The following is a 21,018-nucleotide window of genomic DNA, read 5'->3' on the forward strand; positions in this document are numbered from 1 at the left end:
CTTCATGTGGGAGGGTGAGGGATTTGCAATGACAAGATTGCCCATTTGTTAAAACTGAGAAGTTGTGGGTGGGGGGGTGGGGGGGGCAGGTTTTATAGTCGAACACCTGCAGCCCCTATGTTGTGAAGTCACTGTTTACAGATTGCTCGGTCAGTTCACAGCTGCCAGCATCAACGAAGGAGAGCGTGGAGTACTATGTAGGCCAGACAAAGTGTGGTCTGACAGCTTTTCCTGCCCCCAGGAACATGACTGACTCAGTTTGTTTTATCTGACAATCTGGCTGTTGTTAATGATTTATTAGTTTCACTTCCATTACTTGTCAGTGTGGGTTTGGAATGCACAGCATCTGGACTTCTCATCCAGTGCCACCATTGTACCGTAACCCACACAGAAGATGTCGTGCTGGGTGAACGTGTTAAATAAGCCAAGGCCAGCCATTTCACTGCATAAACTAAATGGACAAGTTCCTGAAACCCCTCCCCACTGAGATTTATTCCAAGTCGTCCATTTGTTGTTTCAGCACCATGTGTTGCTGCACTTGCTCAAATTATCCCCCTTTCTTTGCAATCCCTTCACAGAGTCCCACATTTGTTCTGGAGCAACGGGATGGCCATTCAGCCTATATTGTCTGTGCTGGCTCTACAAATAAGCATTCTGACTTTGTATAATTCCCCTGCCTTTGCTGTGTAATCTCGTTCATTGCTTCCACTCAAATAACCATCCTAGAACCTTCTGATATCAGCCTTGTTTGAACCTGCCTCCACCAAAGTTCCTTTCAGTGAGTTCCAGATCCTAACTCCTCACGTTGCGATAAAGGATTTTTTTCTCTCACGTCACATTAGCTCCTGTTGCAAACAACTTTAAATCTGCGTCCTCTAGTTCTTGATCTATTTACAAACAAGAACAGTTTTGTCCTCTCTACTCTAACCGGATTCCTCAGGACTTTGACTGAAAACTTTGACCTCAGCCTCCCCCTCCCCAAGGAACAGCCCAACTTCTTCCATCCATCCTCAGATCCAGTTACATCATTAAACATGATTTTCCTTAAGCAATCCCCAGTCGCTCTCCCTAATCAACCCCACATTTGTCCATTTGACTATGGATTTTAAGCCAAGTTGCTTTTTTCTTGCCTGTTTAAACTTTACTGAGGTTGGCATTAACCACTTAATACAGCGCACTCCTTGCAAAGATTCAACTTTCCAACAATTAAACTGGACTTAAAATCACCAGCCACGACAGGAGAAAGTGAGGACTGCAAATGCTGGAGATCAGTCGAAGAGTGTGGTCCTGGAAAAGCACAGCAGTTCAGGCACAGCTTATGCTCAAAATGGTGACTCTCCTGCTCCTCGGATGCTGCCTGACCGGCTGTGCTTTTTCAGCACCACACTCTTCAATGACAGAACAATTCCCAACCATAACTTCTTAACAGAGAGCAATCACTTTCCTGATCGTTTGGAGCCAATATGGGTTTTTTTGTGTCCAATGCCAACACAGGCCAAGAGATATAGGACAACACTCAGGGGATTGATAGGAGTCTACAACAGAAACTTTCATAAACCAGTTATAGGGTGGTAGAGTCATACAGCACGGAAACAGAACCTTCGGTCCAACCCATCCATGCCGAACATAATCCCAACTCAACTAGTCCCACCTGCCTACTCCTGGCCCCACCCCTCCAAACCTTTCCTATTTATGTATCCAACCAAATGTCTTTTAATTGCATCCACCACTTCCTCGGGAAGTTCATTCCACACGCGAACCACCCTTCATGTAAAAAAAAATTGACTCATGTCTTTTTAAAATCTCTCTCCTCTCACCTTAAAAGACTAGTGCTCCCAGTCTTGAAATTCCCCATCTTGGGGAATTGACAACTACCATCAACTCTGCCTATACCCCTCATGATTTTATAAGCTTCTATCAGGTCACCTCTCAATCTCCTATGCTCCAGTGAAAAAAGTACCAGCCTATCCAGCCTTTCTTTGTAACTCAAACCTTCCATACCCGGCAACATCCTGGTAAATCTCTTCTGTACTCTCTGCAGCTCGATAATATCCTTCCTATAACTGGGCGACCAGAACTGGACACAGTATTCCAGAAGAGGCCTCACCAATGTCATGCACAGCCTCAACATGACTTCCCAACTCTTATACTCAAAGGACTGAGTGATAAGGGTAAGTGTGCCGAATGCCTTTTTCACCATCCTGTCCATATGTGACACAAACTTTAAGGAATTATGGAACTGCACCCTGAGATCCCTCTGTTCTACAACACTACCCAAGGCCCTCCCATTAATTGTATAAGCCCTACCCTTATTTGTTGTATCAAAATACAATACCTCGCATTTATCCAGATTGAACTCCATCTGCCATTTTTCAGTTCATTCAACTCAATTTAGCAGAAGGGTGACCACAGGAATGGAGTACAGAATTTCTTAGAAACACATTAATTTTTAATTTCTCTTTCTTATTTCCAAATTCCATATGAACAAGAGTAGGTCCTTCAACCCTTGGGCCTTTCAATAAAGTCATGGCTAATCTGATTCTAACCTCAACTCTACATTCCTGTATATCCCCATCAGCTTTCATCCCCCTGGTCATTAGGAATCTCTTCCTTAAAAATATTTCACGATTATGCATCCAGTGCCTTCTGACGAAGGAAATTCCAAAGATTCATGTCCCTCTAAGAGACCTTGTCTCACCATATCTCTGAAACTCCCGCTGCAACTTGCACTCTCCTCTAATTCTGGTGTCTCAAGCGACCCAATTTAATCATTTAACCAACCAACTTAACCACCCATCATTGGTGGCTGCATCTTTAGTTCCCGAGTTAAAGAGTCATAGAGATGTACAGCACGGTCAAACTCATCCATGCCGACCAGATATCCTAGCCTAATCTAGCCCCATTTTCTAGCATTTTTGCCCATATCCCTCTAAACCTTCCTATTCATATACCCATCCAGATGCATTTTAAAAGTTGTAATTGTACCAGCCTCCACCACTTCCTCTGGCAGCTCATTCCTTCACGCACCACCCTCTGTGTAAAAAGGTTGCTCCTAAGGACCTTTTAAATCTTTCCCATTTCACCTTAAACCTATGCCCTCTAGTTTTGGACTTCCCACCATGAGCAAAAGATCTTGCATATTGTAATGATGCTGCCCATTTAACAAGGTTATTGGTTTTTATCAAGAGGCCCGTAAAGGCAGAGGTGCCGATGTGTCTAGGTAGGTTTACTTTGAGCAATGGCAGGGAGTGGCCAATCCTCCCAATTCAGGTTTTAATTTAGTTTGGTGTGTCTTAGTAAACGGGTGAAAACTGCTGGGGACCAAGAGAAGCAGATATGGTGAAAAAAAGGTTCCATGCTTCATTGGAAGTATTGTCTAAACTTTCTCTCTGAAATCTCTCCAGCCTGTAAGAGCCTGTGTTTGAATTTAACATTTGCCAAGGGGTGTCTTTATGGGATGTTGCGGGGATTGGAACGGCTCCTTCATTAAGTTGCAATAGAGTTGGTTATCAAATAAGTTAAGCTATTCTGAATTTTGTGTTTGTTTTGTCGTTTGTGTTTCATCCGAAGTGTTTAAATAAATTCTGTTTTGCTTAAAGCTGAGTGGTTTGACCAGCTGCATCTCTCCTGGACCATCCACTTTACGTCTGCCTGAACAAAATAAAACATCAGGGTCTGGGCTACCTTCTTAAAGCATTTGAGGGGGTCTGGCCTGGTCCATAACAATATTCACCCTATCCATGCCTCTCATGATTTTATAAACCTGTATAAGGTCACCCCACAGCATCAATGCTCCAGCGAAATAGGTCCCAGCCTTTCAATTTCTCCCTAGAACTCAAACCTTCCAGGCAACATCCTTGTTAGTCTTTATGCACCCTCTCAAGTTTAGCAACTATTTAAAGTTTAGGCATTTCCTCCCTCGACCTCAGTAGTTCTCCATCTATCTTTCCTCCGTGAAGATGTTCCTTAAAACAGCTACCTTGTCATCAGATCTTCCCAAGTGTTCTTCCAGTGCCCTGTTTATATGCTCTGTGTGAGAAATTGAATTGAATTGAATCAGCTTGATTGTCACGCGAGACAGTGAAAAGTTTACAGGTTATCACTTACAGCGCCATCTTAGGTACAAGGATACCTAGGTTTAGATTCTTGAAGACAAATTCTTAGGAAATATAAATAGAAAAATAAAGAAATAAGAATTCCAGCATTACAGAACATCGAAAGTTCAAAACATTGCAATAAATTAGAAAAGTAAAGAAATAAAACATTCCGAATTACAGTCCTTCCATGATAATGGAATGAAAAATAAAAAATTTTTTAAAAATTCTGCAAATTGGTGGTCTCTGAAGGGGCTTGAAACCTCTGACTGCAACAAATGTTTTGTATAAGTGTAGATTAATTATTAATATTCACTCCCAATGCCCACTAGGAGTGTTAGTGCGGAGAATTCCAATTATGGAATTTACAAAACTAAAAGACTGAGACTTCCCCAACCCCAACAGCTCATTGTGCAGCGCTAATTCTGAATCCCTGATTTAGAGAAAGAGAGAGAGAGAGAGAGAGAAAGTACAGGTGAGTAGGAAGTGCTGGTTACAGTCGGAAACAAATAACCGATGAATAATTCAGCATTTCTTACCAGCGTTACCATCCTGAGCAATGACATTTGGAAAACAGAGCTGAATGAACTCCTTGTTTCAATTATACATCAGCAATCTCCAATCAGATGAAGGTGCTGAGTGGTTTCCAGGTGCACAAATGACCCGCCTACTCTTCGCCTCCTCAGCCCCATTCACCACCTGCTACAATGGAGCATAGACATGTGAATTTTGTATTTAACAGGATGGTGAAATGTTAGCAGCAAGGCCAAAGTGAGGACTGCAGATGCTGGAAATCAGAGTCTAGATTAGAGTGGTGCTGGAAAAGCACAGCAGGTCAGGCAGCATCCAAGGAGCAGGAGAATCGACGTTTGATGAAGGGCTTATGCCCAAAACGTCAATGCTCCTGCCCCTCGGATGCTGCCTGACCTGCTGTGCTTTCCCAGCACCACTCTAATCTAGACAAATATTAGCAGCAGCAAGGTGAATGCACTTAATACCAGTGCAAACGCGCTAGTTTGGATGGTTATATGCAGAATACAACTGCTCAGTTTTAACACAGGAGACGCCCCCTCGATACAACAACCTGCATTTGTGTACTTGACATTTCTTGTAGTAAATGTCTGAAAACAAATGTGCTGGAGATGACAGAGTGTCAGGCAGCATCCAAGCAGAGAGAGTGGAAGATAATCTTTTGAGTCTAGATGACTCTTCACCAGAGCTGATGTGATGTGTGGAACGGGCAGCACTTATGCAGTCGTTGGCAGGTTGGAGTGCTGGGGAAGAAAGGATGTTGGAGACAATAAGGACTGCAGATGCCGCAAGTCAGAGTCAACAGATTCGGAGCTGGAAAAGCACAGCAGGTCAGACAGCATCTGGGGAGCAGGAATGTCAACGTTTCAGGCTGAAATCCTTTATCAGGGCTTCAAAAAGATGTTGTTAGTTCAGATTAAGTGATCAAACTGTGAGACTGGCAGTACAACAATGTGTCTAACCTCCAGACTGAAAAGGACAGACAGTCCCATTGGGAAGTAGGGGAGAGAAGAGAGAGAGAGAGAGAGGACATGGTGACAGAGAATGAAACAAGTAAAGAAAGGGAAGGAACGAGAGTAGGTTCACAATCTGAAGGTGTTGAACTCAATATTGAGCCCAGGAGACTAAAGTGTCTAGTCTGAAGTTGAGATGTTGTTCCTCCAGATTGTGCTGTGATTCACTGGAGCACTGCAGCATGCCAAGAATAGACATGTGGGCATGCAAGCAGGGTACTGTGTTAAAATAACCAGCTACAGGACCGGACGTGTTCCTACGAAGCAGTCACCCAATCTGCATTTGGTTTCTCCAATGTAGAGTAGGCCACATTGGGTGCAGCGAATTCAATACATCAGATCGAAGGTGCTCTACAGGAGGGGTTATTAGATTTGACTCCAAGCTTCATAAAGAGATTGCAATGTAGGGAACGTGGCATCCAAACTGCACATAGGAAGAGGCTAACGATAGCAATGAGATGATGATCAGATAATCTGGGCTGGAAGGGTGGTGAGAGTAAACCCTTGTTGGTTGGAAGATAAACATTGGCCATGGCACCAGAAAGAACTTCCCTGCATTTCTTCAATCAGCACTGCAGGATCTTTTATATCCACCTGGAGGCAGGAGAGGCTTCAGTTTAAAATTTCACCCAAACAATGGCACCTCTGATTGTGCAGACCCACACTGGGAATGTCAGCCTGGAAGATGAGTGCCGGTCTTTGGAGCTGGGCTTGAATACACAACCTTCTGACTCAATAATGTGGCCGTTACTCACAAAGCCTCCGTCGATGGGCAAGTGGAGGAAGTGTCCTAAATTACAGTTGCATGTTCGAATTACTGAGGAGGCAGAGACAGGAAGCAAGGTAACCTTAAATGTTGTAATTGTACCACTTCCTCTGGCAGCTCATCCCATATACGCACCAGCCTTTGCTTGAAAAAGTTACCCTTTTATATCTTTCCCCTCTCACCCTAAACCCATGTCCTCTAGTTCTGGACTCCCCCACCCCAGGGAAAAGACCTTGCCTATTTACCCTATCAATGCCCCTCATGATTTTATAAACCTCTACACGGTCACCCCTCAGCCTCTGATGTTCCAGGGAAATCAGCCCCAGCCTATTCAACCTCTCCCTATAGCTCAAAACCCTCCAACTCTGGCAATGTCCTTGTAAATCTTTTCTGAACCCTGTCAAGTTCACAACATCCTTCCTATAGGAGGGAGAACAGAATTGCAGGCAATATTCCAAAAGTGGCCTAACCAATGTACTGTACAGACGCAACATGACCTCCCAACTCTAAAACTCAATGCTCTGACCAATAGAGGAAGCATACCAAACACCTTCTCCACTATCCTATCTACCTGAGACTCCACTTTGTAGAAAGGCAGTACGGCCTTTATACCACTGAATAAGAATCTTTTAGTAACTACATGCAGAGCGAGATAGCAGAGGAGATAGCCCTCCTTCACTTTGATGGCTCCCTCCTTCTTCCACATCTATCAAGGTCTCAGGCATTACTGATAATGTTTACTATTCATGAAGATAATGGGTCTTCATTCCCATTACATTTATGTACTTGCTTTCCCGTATTAATTAATATTAACTTGACCAAATTTCAAAATTGAATGTAAATATCCACAGCAAACATGCTTTATAATTCCAAGACGGCAGAGTACTCACATTCCCTATGGGATATACAGGGACCAGTGTTGTGTAGGGTTGAAGCTGTACAGCGTAGCCTGGTGGGGAGATGTAGGTTCCCGGCCCCATGGCTCCATGTGGCATCACGGCAGTGTATCCTGGTGCTCTGCCGTGAAACTGCGTCTCCTGAACGTAGCTCCGTACGCCCATGGGAAGGGGAGGCAGCTGTGCTGGCACGGAATATCCTGGTGACGTGGCATCGTGATGTGTTTCGATGACTTGGCTGTAGGGAGGAGGTGAAGAGGGCTGTGTGGCTCCATCCGATGAACCTGAAACTGCACAGGAAGGGGAAGTGAGTTATGAGCTGGTCAGCCTATGTTTATTATCAAATGCTATGTATTTCATACCCAGTATACAGAGGAACCCACATTCTACGTGCCAAGACTATGAACACCAATACTGCTGAAGGGAAATCTTGCTGAAGCTTTTTCATCCACCAGGACAAATGCAAAAGTGCCAAATTTCAAACGATCATAACTATTTAGACCACATGCCAAAAAGATGCTGATTAGCTGATAATTCAATTCTGATTGGCCAAGCACTGGGACAATGGGGTACTTAGGATCCCAAGGTTTGATGGTAGATTTAAAGCTTGATCTATTCTTTTCATTTGGTGAGAACAGATCCCTATGTTTAAATATATTTCTTTCCAGCAATGTTAAATAAGCCATGCTCTGAGCTCCACTGAATACCCTAAATCTGTGGTGAGCACACTCAGGATTGTGTGGCCCAGTATTGCTCAAGTGCAGAATCATGTCTAATATTTTATGTTTTGGGTTTCACTAGCATGGCCTGGTTGAGTATGGTCTGTATTCTGCCCATTATGACCAATAAGAGCATGTTGTTTGGCTCAGTCAGCCAATCACTGGTTGGTATGACACTGGCACTGAAGTTCATACAGGACACTGCTCAATTCCATGGTAAGCATTGTTTACAGACGTGGTAAAGATCTCTTATGTAGCCACTTCATAATAATAATTCTCCTACGCTGAACTGGAATCTAACAGCTTAGGATCACTTTCTGCTGCATGTATATGCACCTGACTGGAGGTACAAAAGTGCATTGGGTAAGATTAATGAAGTAGGTGAGACTGATAGACGGATAAACAGATATAAATGGTCTCAACTGTGGCTCAGTGGGTAACATTTCTACCTTTGTGCCTGAAGAACCAGATGATTGTAAGGGTCCGGAAAACTCTCTATGAAAGGGCAGTAGAAGTAGCAACCCTTAAATGATTTAAAAGATGCCTGGTTATGCTTCTGAATTCAGGTCCTAGGCCACACACCAAGTGGTGAAAAATGGGAGGAGGCTGTGTGGCACATTTTGTGGCAGGCGCTGATGTGACGGACAGATTGGCCTTGTTCTAAATATTCAAAAGCTCTGAAGAGGAGGAATGTGCAGGAAGTGCTCCTTTGAAGGTCCAGCACAGGCACGACAGTTTGAATGGCTTTCCTATTTGCAGTAACAATTCTGTGAAGATTCTGGATTCAAGTGCTATTGCAGGACCTGAGCATAACGTCCGGCACTGATCCTCCCAGCCTAGTTCTGGGAGAGCACTGCATTGTTGGAGACGCATCTGCCTGTGAGATTTTAAAGCTGACTGCTTTTTCAGCTGGACAACAAAGATACAATGATGCTGCCCAAGAGGTCACCCAGAAGATGCTTGACTTTACCACCTGGGACATAGAATGGAGGAGGAGCATGGTGCTACTGGAATTGTACAAACCACTAGCTTGGCTCCAGCTGCATGCATTCTGGTCACGGTGCATACCGAAGGTTTGACTGCAGTAGAGAGGGAGCAGAGGCGATTTATCAGGGTGTTGTTTACTCTGGAGAATTTTTGTTTTTAGTATGGTTAGTATCGTTTATTTTGGGAAAGAGGAGGTTGAGGGGAGATCTAAGTTAAATGTGCAAAATTAAGAGGGGTTGCTATGGAGCGGATAGAAATACCTTATTTCCTTTAGAGTCATAGAGATGTACAGCTTGAAAACAGACACTTCAGTCCAACCCGTCCATGCCGACCAGATATCCCAACCCAATATAGTCCCACCTGCCAGCACCCGGCCCATATCCCTCCAAACCCTTCCTATTCATATACCCATCCAAATGCCTCTTAAATGTTGCAATTGTACCAGCCTCCACCACATCGTCTGGCAGCTCATTCCATACACGTACCACCCGCTGCGTGAAAAATTTGCCCCTTTGGTCTCTTTTATATCTCTCCCTCTCACCTTAAACCTATGCCCTCTAGTTCTGGACTCCCTGACCCCAGGGAAAAGACTTTGTCTATTTATCCTATCCATGCCCCTCATAATTTTGTAAACCTCTATAAGGTCACCCCTCAGCCTCCGACGCTCCAGGGAAAACAGCCCCAGCCTGTTCAACCTCTCCCTGTAGCTCAGATCCTCCAACCCTGGCAACATCCTTGTAAATCTTTTCTGAACCCTTTCAAGTTTCACTACATCTTTCCGATAGGAAGGAGACCAGATTTGCATGCAATATTCCAACAGTGGCCTAACCAATGTCCTGTACAGCCACAACATGACCTCCCAACTCCTGTACTCAATACTCTGACCAATAAAGGAAAGCATACCAAACGCCTTCTTCACTATCCTATCTACCTGCGACTCCACTTTCAAGGAGCTATGAACCTGCACTCCAAGGTCTCTTTGTTCAGCAACACTCCCTAGGACCTTACCATTAAGTGTATAAGTCCTGCTAAGATTTGCTTTCCCAAAATGCAGCACCTTGCATTTATCTGAATTAAACTCCATCTGCCACTTCTCAGCCCATTGGCCCATCTGGTCCAGGTCCTGCTGTAATCTGAGGTAACCCTCTTCGCTGTCCACTACACCTCCAATTTTGGTGTCATCTGCAAACTTACTAACTGTACCTCTTACGCTCGCATCCAAATCATTTATGTAAATGACAAAAAGTAGAGGGCCCATTGAGGGATCCACAATGATTGGCCATTGATTCAGGATGAGATAGGAGGAGACTAAAGGAGAAATATTTACACCCAGAGAAGGGTAACTATCTGCAACACACTCTCCAAAATAGTGGTGCAAACAATGACTGCAGATGCTGGAAACCAGAGTCTAGATTAGAGTGGTGCTGGAAAAGCACAGCAGTTCAGGCAGCATCCGAGGAGCAGTAAAATCGACATTTCGGGCAAAAGCCATTCATCAGGAATACAGGCAGAGAGCCTGAAGGGTGGAGAGATAAATGAGAGGAGAGTGGGGGTGGGGAGAAAGTAGCACAGAGTACAATAGGTGAGTGGGGGATGGGATGAAGGTGATAGGTCGGGGAGGAGGGTGGAGTGAATAGATGGAAAAGAAGATAGGCAGGTAGGACAAGTCATGGGGACAGTGCTGAGCTGGAAGTTTGGAACTGGGGTGAGGAGGGGAAAGGGGAAATGAGGAAACTGTTGAAGTCCACATTGATGCCCTGCCCTCTCTGCCTGTATTCCTATGAAGGGCTTTTGCTCAAAACGTCAATTTTATTGCTCCTCGGATGCTGCCTGAACTGCTGTGCTTTTCCAGCACCACTCTAATCTAGACCCTGTCTAAAATAGTGATAGAAGCAGAAATGTTCATAGCATGGAAGAACTTGGATTATTTGCTTGAAGTATCGTAACCTACAAGGTCATGTACTAAAAGCAAGGAAAATAGAGAAAGATGGCTAGTTGGAGAGAGTGAGGACTGCAGATGCTGGAGGTCAAAGTTGAAAAGTGTGGTGCTGGAAAAGCACAACTGGTCAGGCAGCATCCGAGGAGCAGGAAAGTTGATGTTTCAAGCATAAGCTCACATTCCTGCTGAAGAGCTTAGGCTCAAAACATCGACTCTCCGGTTCCTCAGATGCTGCCTGACTGGCTGTGCCTTTCAGCACCACACTTTTCAACCATAGATGGCTACTTGCCCATTACATGGGCACAATGGGCCAAATGGCCTCCTTTTGTGCGTAGATTTTGATTAATTTATTTCGACAATCTATTTCAAAGAAGAGCAGCAGGATTTTCCTCTCAGTCCTAGGCAGTAGTTAGGCTGATAAAACAGATGATCTGGCTACCATCGCGCGATTGCAGGGGAATCTGCTGCGAGCAACTTGACTGGTACATTTAGTCTATATCGCATGAGTGCTGCAGTGGTCAAAAAGCACTTTAGGATGCTCCGTGATCAGAAAAACAGAAATGCACGGCTCTGCTTCCATACAGAGAAACAAAAGCTGCTGTAGTCCCAGAGGATACTCATTTTGTAACAGACAGAGAGAGAGAAAGAGAACTGACGGGGAGTTTATCCTGAGGATTAGCAAAGGGTGAGAACTAAGTAGCCTCAGGTAACTTCAGCCAGAACAGGAATTAACCACGTAGTGTTAGCAATTGCTCAGACATTGCAAACCAGGTCTCCAAGAGACTGGGCTGACCAAACAGCCTGCCCCCCCCCCCCCCGCCACCCCACACCCCCACCCATTAATGAGTGTGTTATGTTAGCTAGGCAAATGAAAAGACAGTCAGTTGATAGAAATACTGTTTTGTTTGAGAAGGATCAAGAAAAAAAAATCATTCAAAAGGCAACTTCCTGTACATTGGAGTTCATTGTGCAATGTGTGTGTTTTGGAACCCAACAGGGAAGTAATTAGATTATGCTTCAGCCAGTCATCTCCCACTGCTCCTCTCTGGGTACAACATCCTCCAATCAATTATCACCTCTCTTCATCACTGGCACATCTCCACAAACAGCAGGCACTGCCATCACCTTCACAGAAAAAACAGGGAGGTCTCCCTCTGCAGCAATGTGACAGCTGCTCCATGTTCAGTGCTCTCAGCGCACACAGGTTGAATCCTGTCATAGCTCACACTCATACTCACTGGGCAAAACGTGTTTTATACTGAAACGGACATTTGTTAATGTTGTATTATCGACATCCCAATGCCAACGTTACTTCCTTGACAAATTTCAAATCATTTTTTGTTTTAATTCGCCTGTGGATCAGCACTTATCGTCCATCCTTAATTCTCCATGAGGAGGCAGTGGAGAGCCACCATCCTGAACTGCTGCAATCAGTGTGGTAGAGGTAGACTCTCTGCGCGGTGAGGGAGGGAGCTCCAGGATTTTTAATCTCGCAACAGTGACAGTGAAAGAATAGCCAGCAATACAACTTAAGTCAGGACGGTGAATAGTGTTGAAAGGAACTTGCAGTGGCCGTTGCTCCCTTAAGTCTGCTGCCCTTGTCCTTCTCAATGGTAGGGGTCACGACTTTAGAAGGTGCTGCCGAAGAAACATTGGTAAGCTGCCACAATGTGTCTTGTTTGCCATGCATACGGTACCCGAGATGGAGGAAACAGATGCTTCCGATGTTGGATAAGGTGCCAGTCCAACCGCCTGCTTTGTCCTGGATGGTATTGAATTGAACTGAATTGAATTGAATTAAATTTATTGTCACGTGTACCAAGGCACAGTGAAAAACTTTTTCTTGCAAGCAATGCAGGAAGATCAGAGTTAAGTAGCATAGATAGTAAATAATAGGTAAACAGCGGCAACAACAAAAACACAGGTACAGGTGAATGTTAAGAGTTTGTGAGTCCTTTCTAACAACAGTAGGGTAGAAAGTGTTTCGAAACCAGCTGGTGCGTGTGTTCAGGCTTCTGTACCTTCTCCCCGATGGTAGAGGTTGTAGAAAAGCATTGCCAGGGTGGGATGGACCTTTGAGAATGCTGGTGGTCTTTCCTCGACAGCAGGCCTGGTGGATGGGTTCTGTAGATGGGAGGTTGGTCTTTGTGATTGTCCGGGCTGAGTTCATCACTCTCTGTAACCGTCTCCAATCTTGAATGGTACAGCTGCCATACCAGGTAGTGATACATCCAGACAGAATGCTTGAGCTTGTTGTGTGTTGCTGCAGCCATGCTTACTGGAGAGATACACTGGAAAATATCCCATCACATTGCTGACTTGTACCTTGTACATAACACGTGGACAGCCGCCTCTGCGATGTGAGTCATTCACTGCAGAATTCTTCTGTCCTTTTCCAGTCACAATATTTCCATGTCTTCTCCAGCTTAGTTTCTGATCAACGATAACTCTTACCCCAGGATGTTGACAGGGTGCAGTGTAATATCACTAGACTAATATTCCTAATGCTCTCGGGATGAACGGTCAAATCCTACTGCGGCAGCTGGCAGAATTTATATTCAATTAACAAATAATTTTAAACATCATAAATTGGTGGATAATTTTCTTAACAATGATTTTGAAACTCATCTGGTTGAGTAGTAAGCTTTAGGAAGGAAATCTACCATGTGAGAATATTCTGAGTTGAACATGACACTTCTACAGAACAGAAGCAGAGTTACATATGCTGTGAACTGCTAAATCTGTCTCTCTCCCCTCAGCTGCTCTAACACCTGCTGAGCACTTCCAACATGTCTTTTTTTTCTCAAGGGGAGTTGAATAAAATGGTAGTCCTTCTAGCCTTTGAAGACTGTCCAGTGAGGGGGAGGTTGAGGGGAGAATGAAGACGGAACCCTATAGATTTTGCTTTCAATCTCCGCCACCCACCCCACGTAATACTGAGAGCGTGTGCTTTACTGTCAGAGATGCTATCTTTCAGAGGAGATCTTAAACTGAGGCCCTGTCCATCCTTTCTGGTGGATGTAAAAGGTTCCATGATGATTGTGCCTTAAAAAGGGATTTGTTCTATCCTGTTTCTCTTAAAAACAAGTGTTATAAACCTGGCGCCAAGGTGTCTGCTCCATACAAAGCGGAGTAAATGGCTTTAAGTTCTTTTTGAAAAGTAAACAAAAGTACCATGAGTGAATGGAGTCAGGTTCAGGCAGACCCAGGGTTTTGGGTTTTATTTTCAGTTGTTGAAGCTGGGGCTTTTGGAGTTGGAGCTGTGAGATACAGCGTCCTATCTGCTGATAGACTGTTTCTTTCAGTATTTCATTCTGTTAGATAGATTTAGATTTAGATTACTTACAGTGTGGAAACAGGCCCTTCGGCCCAACAAGTCCACACCAACCCTCCAAAGAGCAACCCACCCAGACCCATTTCCCTACATTTACCCCTTCACCTAACACTACGGGCAATTTAGCATGGCCAATTCACCTAATCTGCACATTTTTGGACTGTGGGAGGAAATTGGAGCACCCGGAGGAAACCCACGCAGGCACAGGGAGAATGTGCAAACTCCACACAGACAGTTGCCTGAGGCGGGAATTGAACCCGGCTCACTGGCGCTGTGAAGCAGCAGTGCTAGCCACTGTGCCACCATACCGACTGGGCATGGTTGGTTAGAGTGAGAAGACAGTATGTGAGAATAACACTATTTTGCTGAATTAGCCTTTGCCAAGGGTGTGTTTGTGGGCTGTTGTTATATTGGAACAGTTGATGAGTTGTAGTTAAATATATTATTTTCTTAAGTCTATTAATAGACTTAGAGTTATGCCATTTTTTGTTTGCATTTTAACTCTAAGTTTAAGCATTTTTGCTTAAAGCCTAATGGTTTGACGAATCTAATCACATCTGTAACACAGTGACTTACACTTGCCTTTAAATAAAAGTTAGAAGCTGAGTTATCTCCTTAATATGATTTGAAGGAATTTGGTCTGATCCATAACAATGCAAATTCAAAACAGAGCAAGGAAGATCACCCCAGGGTCCTGACCAATACTTATCCATCAATCAGCATCACTTAAAAAAAAGGTTGTCTGACTGTTGCAATGTTGTTGTTTGTGGGAGCTTGCTATGCACATACTGACTGCCATATTTTCCACCTTATACCAGTGACTGCACGAGAGAGGTGGCCATGCTTTGTGACTTTCTGAGATTACGGAAAGGTTTTTATTTATAAAATGCATTTTCTTGGATGAATGAAGTATGGCTGTATCCATTGATTTCACATTGCTACACTCACTGCCTGGGACCAAACATAATGAGTTTGAGAATTGCGGTAACCTCTGGAATTTTTTCAGCATTATCCATTGACACCATAATATGAAGTGAAGAAATAGGAAAACCAGAGATGTCATTTTGCAGCCCGTGTACGATAAAATGTGAAGAGAATTTAAATTCAGTCCTTTATTCAATGTGAATGGAACCTATTTAAAGCAAAAACAAACAGTAAAATTTTGCCGTTAGTTTTTTTCACCCACTTGTGGAATAGTTAGAGTGGCAAAGTTCTTCACAGGAAGAGCTGAACCATTTGTTTGATAAAACAATCTGTCCGTATCACACTATTAAGCAAGGTGAATGTATTTTAATTTTTGAGCACTTATCCTGACGTCCCTTTGAAATTGGAAGCAGCTGAAGATAACCTTTAACTAAGGAAGGACTTACATTTATAAACACTTTTCAGCCAAATGTCTTCAGTGTCAATTCCGTGCTTTTGCAGTGTTGTCATAATTTTAATCAGAACCAGTGCCTGTGACATTTTGTATTCTCAAAAGATGCTGGATAATTACAAGTTGCTGGAGCTGAATCAGTCAAATTGAATGTATTCCCACCAACAGCTAGAAGGTAATAATTATATTTAGTGACGTCGGTTGGGTGATGACCATTAGGTGGGGCACAAGGGAAAACTCACTCGCTCAACTTCATAATAAAACCACAGGATCAAACATCCAGCTGACAGGGAAGACAGGACTGTCTATTTTATGTCTCATCTTATAAAACAGTATTTCCAACAGTGCAGCACTCCATCCAAATGGCACTGTGAGTGCCAGCTTCGCTTTAACTCTTTGAAGTGGCATCACTATTCTCTGACTCAGACACAAGAGTACAACCCAGACAGCTAACAGTGACCGCTGTGATCCAAAGCACACATGTGGACTGAAAGGCAGTGAGTTCTTTATAATGATTCCTTTCTCAAACCACCCATTCTGTTTAGGATGAACATTTAGACCACAATCTAATACAAACACAGGAGCAGTAAGTGATTTTTTTTTTTTTATTTCAAAAATATACTTTATTCATAAATGATTTGATGGTCTGTACATTGGATCATGCCATACATATGTCCATATTTACAAACACAGATTCGACTTTATTCTTGTCCTTTACAATCCTGTGCATTTTTTCAATCTTGTATATATACATATATTTGGCTGAGGCATCAGCAGAGCCCAAAAAAACGTCTGTATGGGCCCCCTGTTCTTCTTTCGGCAGGCCGATCTTACACAGTGGTCTTTCCCCACCGCGCCTTGGCGGCAGCTGCCCCAAGCTTCAGCGCGTCCCTCAACACGTAGTCTTGGACCTTGGAATGTGCCAGTCTGCAACACTCGGTCGGGGTCAACTCCTTCAGCTGGAAGATCAACAGGTTTCGGACCGCCCAGAGAGCGTCCTTCACCGAGTTGATGATCCTCCAGGCGCAGTTAATGTTCGTCTCGGTGTGAGTCCCGGGGAACAGGCCGTAGAGCACGGAGTCCCGCGTCACGGCGCTGCTCGGGACGAACCTCGACAAGCACCACTGCATTCCTCTCCAGACTTCCTCTGCATAGGCACATTCCAGAAGGAGGTGTGTGACAGTCTCGTCCCCCCCGCAGCCACTTCGAGGGCAGCGTGCGGTGCGGCAGAGAGTCCGGGCGTGCATAAAGGATCTCACAGGCAGAGCCCTTCTCACCACCAGCCAAGCCACGTCTTGGTGCTTGTTGGAAAGTTCTGGCGATGAGGCATTCTGCCAAATGGCTTTGACAGTCTGCTCAGGGAACCGCTCGACAGGATCCGCCCTCTCCTTTTCCCGAAGGGTCTCAAGGACGCTACGTGCTGACCACTTCCTGATGGACTTGTGGTCAAAGGTGTTTTTCCTCATAAATTTCTCCACGATGGACAGGTGATACGGAACGGTCCAACTACTCGGAGCGTTCCGCGGCAGCGAGGCCAGGCCCATCCTTCGCAACACCGGGGACAGGTAGAACCTCAGTACGTAGTGACACTTGGTGTTTGCGTACCGGGGATCCACGCACAGCTTGATGCAGCAACACACAAAGGTGGCCATCAGGGTGAGGGTGGCATTGGGCGTGTTTTTTCCCCCATTGCACCGGTCTTTGTACATAGAGTCTCTTCGGACCCGGTCCATCTTTGATCTCCAAATGAATTGGAAGATGGCCCGGGTGACTGCGGCGGCCAGACCTGTGCCACATATAGCAATACTGAGAGTACCTCACACCTGATGACCAGGTTTTTTCCCGCGATGGAGAGCGACCGTTGCCCCCATCTGCCTAGTTTCTGTCTCATCTTCCTGATCCGCTCCTCCCAGGTCTTGGCGCACGCCCCAGCCCCCCCGAACCAAATACCCAGCACCTTCAGGTGGTCAGTCCTGACGGTGAAGGGGATAGAGGATTGGTCGGCCCAGTTCCCGAAGAGCATGGCCTCGCTCTTGCCTCGGTTTACCTTGGCCCCCGAGGCCCGTTCGAACTGGTCGCAGATGCACACGAGTCTGTGCACGGACAGCGGATCCGAGCAGAAAACAGCGACGTCATCCATGTACAGGGAGGCCTTAACCTGCAGGCCCCCGCTGCCAGGAATAGTCACCCCTCTCAGGCTCGCATCCTTCCTGATGGATTCGGCAAATGGCTCTATGCAACACACAAACAAGGCGGGTGAGAGGGGGCATCCCTGCCTGACTCCAGATCTTACAGGGAAGCTATCTGATTCCCACCCATTGATTGAGACTGCACTGACAATGTTGGTGTAGAGCAGTCTGATCCAATTTCCGATTCCCTCCCCAAAGCCCATTTTGGAGAGGACATCCCTCATATATGTATGCGATATCCTGTCAAAGGCTTTCTCCTGGTCAAGGCTGATGAGGCAGGTGTCCACCCCCCTGTCCTGCACGTAGGCGATCGTATCCCTGAGGAGTGCGAGACTCTCAGAGATCTTCCTGCCCGGTACAGCACAGGTTTGGTCCGGGTGGATCACCGATCCCAGAGCAGTAAGTGATTACTCAGAGCAGCTCATCCTCTTCTGTTTGTTAGCATGACCTGTTCCTGTTGGGACATCATCTCCCTAACATGTACCTGTATAATGAGAGTTGGTTAGCTTGGATGGCTGGATTGTAATCCTGAGTTACACCAACAGTGTGGGCGCAATTCCCAAATCAGCTGAGGTCACCATGGAGGTCCTACCTTCTTCACCTTGTCTGAGCCATACTTACTGTCCAGTTAAATTCACCCACCGGTTGTCTTGCTCCAATGAGAGAGCAGACCAATGGCTCTCCTGCTGCCTCTATAACTCCACTTCCAGATTAAGGATCTCCCTGTCACTCACATCCCCTTATTGTCTTTAAGTCTAAGGGATGATTTTATAAATCAGCAGGTGCTCACAAGCAGCAATATCAGATGTGATATTCCAACAAGTTTAAATATAGCCTTGTTCGCCAGCAGTATGGAATCAAAGGGATTGAAATGGGCAACCCGTCTATTCCAATGTTCAGTTTGAAAAATGACAGTGGAGTTGAGCATCAAGTGTGCGTTATTGAATGAGAGCTCATTTCAATCCTATAACATAAAGTCTCCAGGATGTCCTCTGACATCCACTTCAATATTCTCATTTCTGCAAAGAAGGATGTCTGAACACAAATTCTGAAACAAATTTATCCTTCTCAGTCCACTAAATCTTTGGTTCTCTATGGCCCTGTGCCCTGAGTTCTCTTCCCTGTGCCCAGAGCCTGGCATAAGCTTTCACTCATGTGCCCATCCAATTTCTTTTTGACATCATTCATTTTCTCCGATTCTGTCAAAATCCTACTTTCAAGTCATTACCCCCTCTGCATAAGAACCTTCTTCCTCACATTTTCTCATACATCTAAAACCTTAAACCTTTGCCTCCCAATCCTTACACCACCAGCAAATGAAACAGGTTTTCTGTGACTACTTTATCTAAACTTGTCATAATCTTGCACACCTCTGTCAGATCCTGCCTCAACCTGCTCTACATCAAGGAGAACAATCCCAGCTTATTCACCTTGTCTTAGTCACTAAAACTCATCTCTAGAGCCATTCTGAAGAATCTGAAGATGTCAATGTCCAAGGACAGCAAGATCTGAATAATACTCAAGCTTGGGCTGAAAAGTGATAAGCAACATTCACATCACACAAAAACCATCTCCAATAAGACAGAATACAACCAACATCCATTGACTGACAATGGCAACACCTTCACTGAAACCCCCACTATCAACCCTCTGGGGGTAACTATTGACCAGAAACTGAACTGGACTAGCAATATAAATACAGTAGCTACGAGACCAGATCAGAGGCTAGGCACACTACAAGCGTATATTTCACCTCCAGACTCCCTAATGCTTGTTCACCATCTGGAAGGCAGAAGTCAGGCATGTGATGGAATTTGCCAGGATGTATGCAGTTCCAGCAACACTGAAGAATCTTGACACCAACCAGGACAAAGCAGCCCGCTTGACTAGCACCAAATCCAAAAACATCCACTCCCCCACCACCGATGCTCAGTAGCAGCAGTGTGTACCATCTACAGGATGCACTGCAGAAATTCACCAAAGATCCTCAGACAGCACCTTCCAAACCCACAATTACTTCCATCTAGAAGGACTAGCGTAGCAGATGCATGGGGACACCACCAGCTGCAAGTTCCCCTCCAAGCCACTCACCATTCTGACTTGAAAATACATTGCCGTTCCTTCACTGTCACTGGGTCAGAATCCTGGAATTCCCTCCCTAAGGGTATTGTGGGTCTACCTACAGCACATGGACTGCAGCAGTTCAAGAAGACAGCTCACCCCCACCTTCTCAAGGGGAAACTGGGGTAGACACTTAATGCTGGCCCAGTCAGTGACGGCAGAGCCCTATGAATGAATAAACAAAATCTCAAGACATTTTCAAGGACATTCAAAGCTTCCTTAAATGTGAAGAATAGAACTGGACACAATACTTTAATTGTGGCAAACCCATTTCTTATATCATTTCAGCATAACCTTCTTATTATTCTTAAGCCTAATGTGCTTTGTTAACCACACTCTCAATATATCCTGCGACTTGTGCATTAATCCAAAGCACCTCTACACTTACACACTCTTTAGATCTCTGCTGTTAAATTGATATTTCCTCTCCCTATCTTTCTGCCTGATTTTCTGTCTCACACTATCCTGTCTTAAATTGCCCATTTTCCAGCCGATGTACCATTGCAGTTGATTTTATAATGCTCACAATTTGTCACAGCTAAATGGTTTGGTAATATTGTCAAATTTTGAAATTTGATCCTGCACTCCTACATTCAAGTCATTTATAAATTTACAAACAATCTGACACCGAGCTCATGGTATACAGAGCTGCGGTGGTTTCCACCCCCCTACATAGCTCTGAGACATGGACTATCTACAGCAGATATCTCAAGGTGCTGGAGTGGTACCACTAACGCTGCCTGCGAATCCACTAGGAAGAAAGATGCATCAACCAGGCCAATATCCCCATCAACAAGGCACTGACCCTACCTTGATCAGCGGTGAGGAGCCCCATGACCGACACAAGACTCCCCACACTCAGAAATGGCAGGCGATTCCCAAGTGGACAGAGGAATACTTTAGGAATACCTTCAAGGTCTCAGTGGGGAAGTGCGGCATTCCCACAATCACCTGGGAATCACTGGCCCAAGACTGTCCAAAGTGGAGGAGGAGCATCCAGGAAAACGCGAAAGCTACCACACCAATGCCCCATGCACTCCTTCACGTAACCACC

At 44.9% G+C, this 21,018-nt stretch overlaps 1 protein-coding gene across 2 annotated transcripts in view; it reads right to left on the reverse strand.

The window, feature by feature from the left end:
- Nucleotides 1-21,018, reverse strand: part of LOC140455244 (proline-rich transmembrane protein 1-like) — a 41,502-nt gene that overhangs the window by 11,208 nt on the left and 9,276 nt on the right. For both annotated transcript variants that reach the window (XM_072549969.1, XM_072549970.1), the window contains exon 2: nt 7,295-7,590. In XM_072549969.1, the coding sequence (XP_072406070.1) occupies nt 7,295-7,590 (296 nt within the window). The remainder of the gene's footprint in view (nt 1-7,294; nt 7,591-21,018) is intronic.

This window comes from Chiloscyllium punctatum, chromosome 30 (genome assembly GCF_047496795.1).
Source record: "Chiloscyllium punctatum isolate Juve2018m chromosome 30, sChiPun1.3, whole genome shotgun sequence".
In the NCBI taxonomy this organism is placed as follows: Eukaryota; Metazoa; Chordata; class Chondrichthyes; order Orectolobiformes; family Hemiscylliidae; genus Chiloscyllium; species Chiloscyllium punctatum.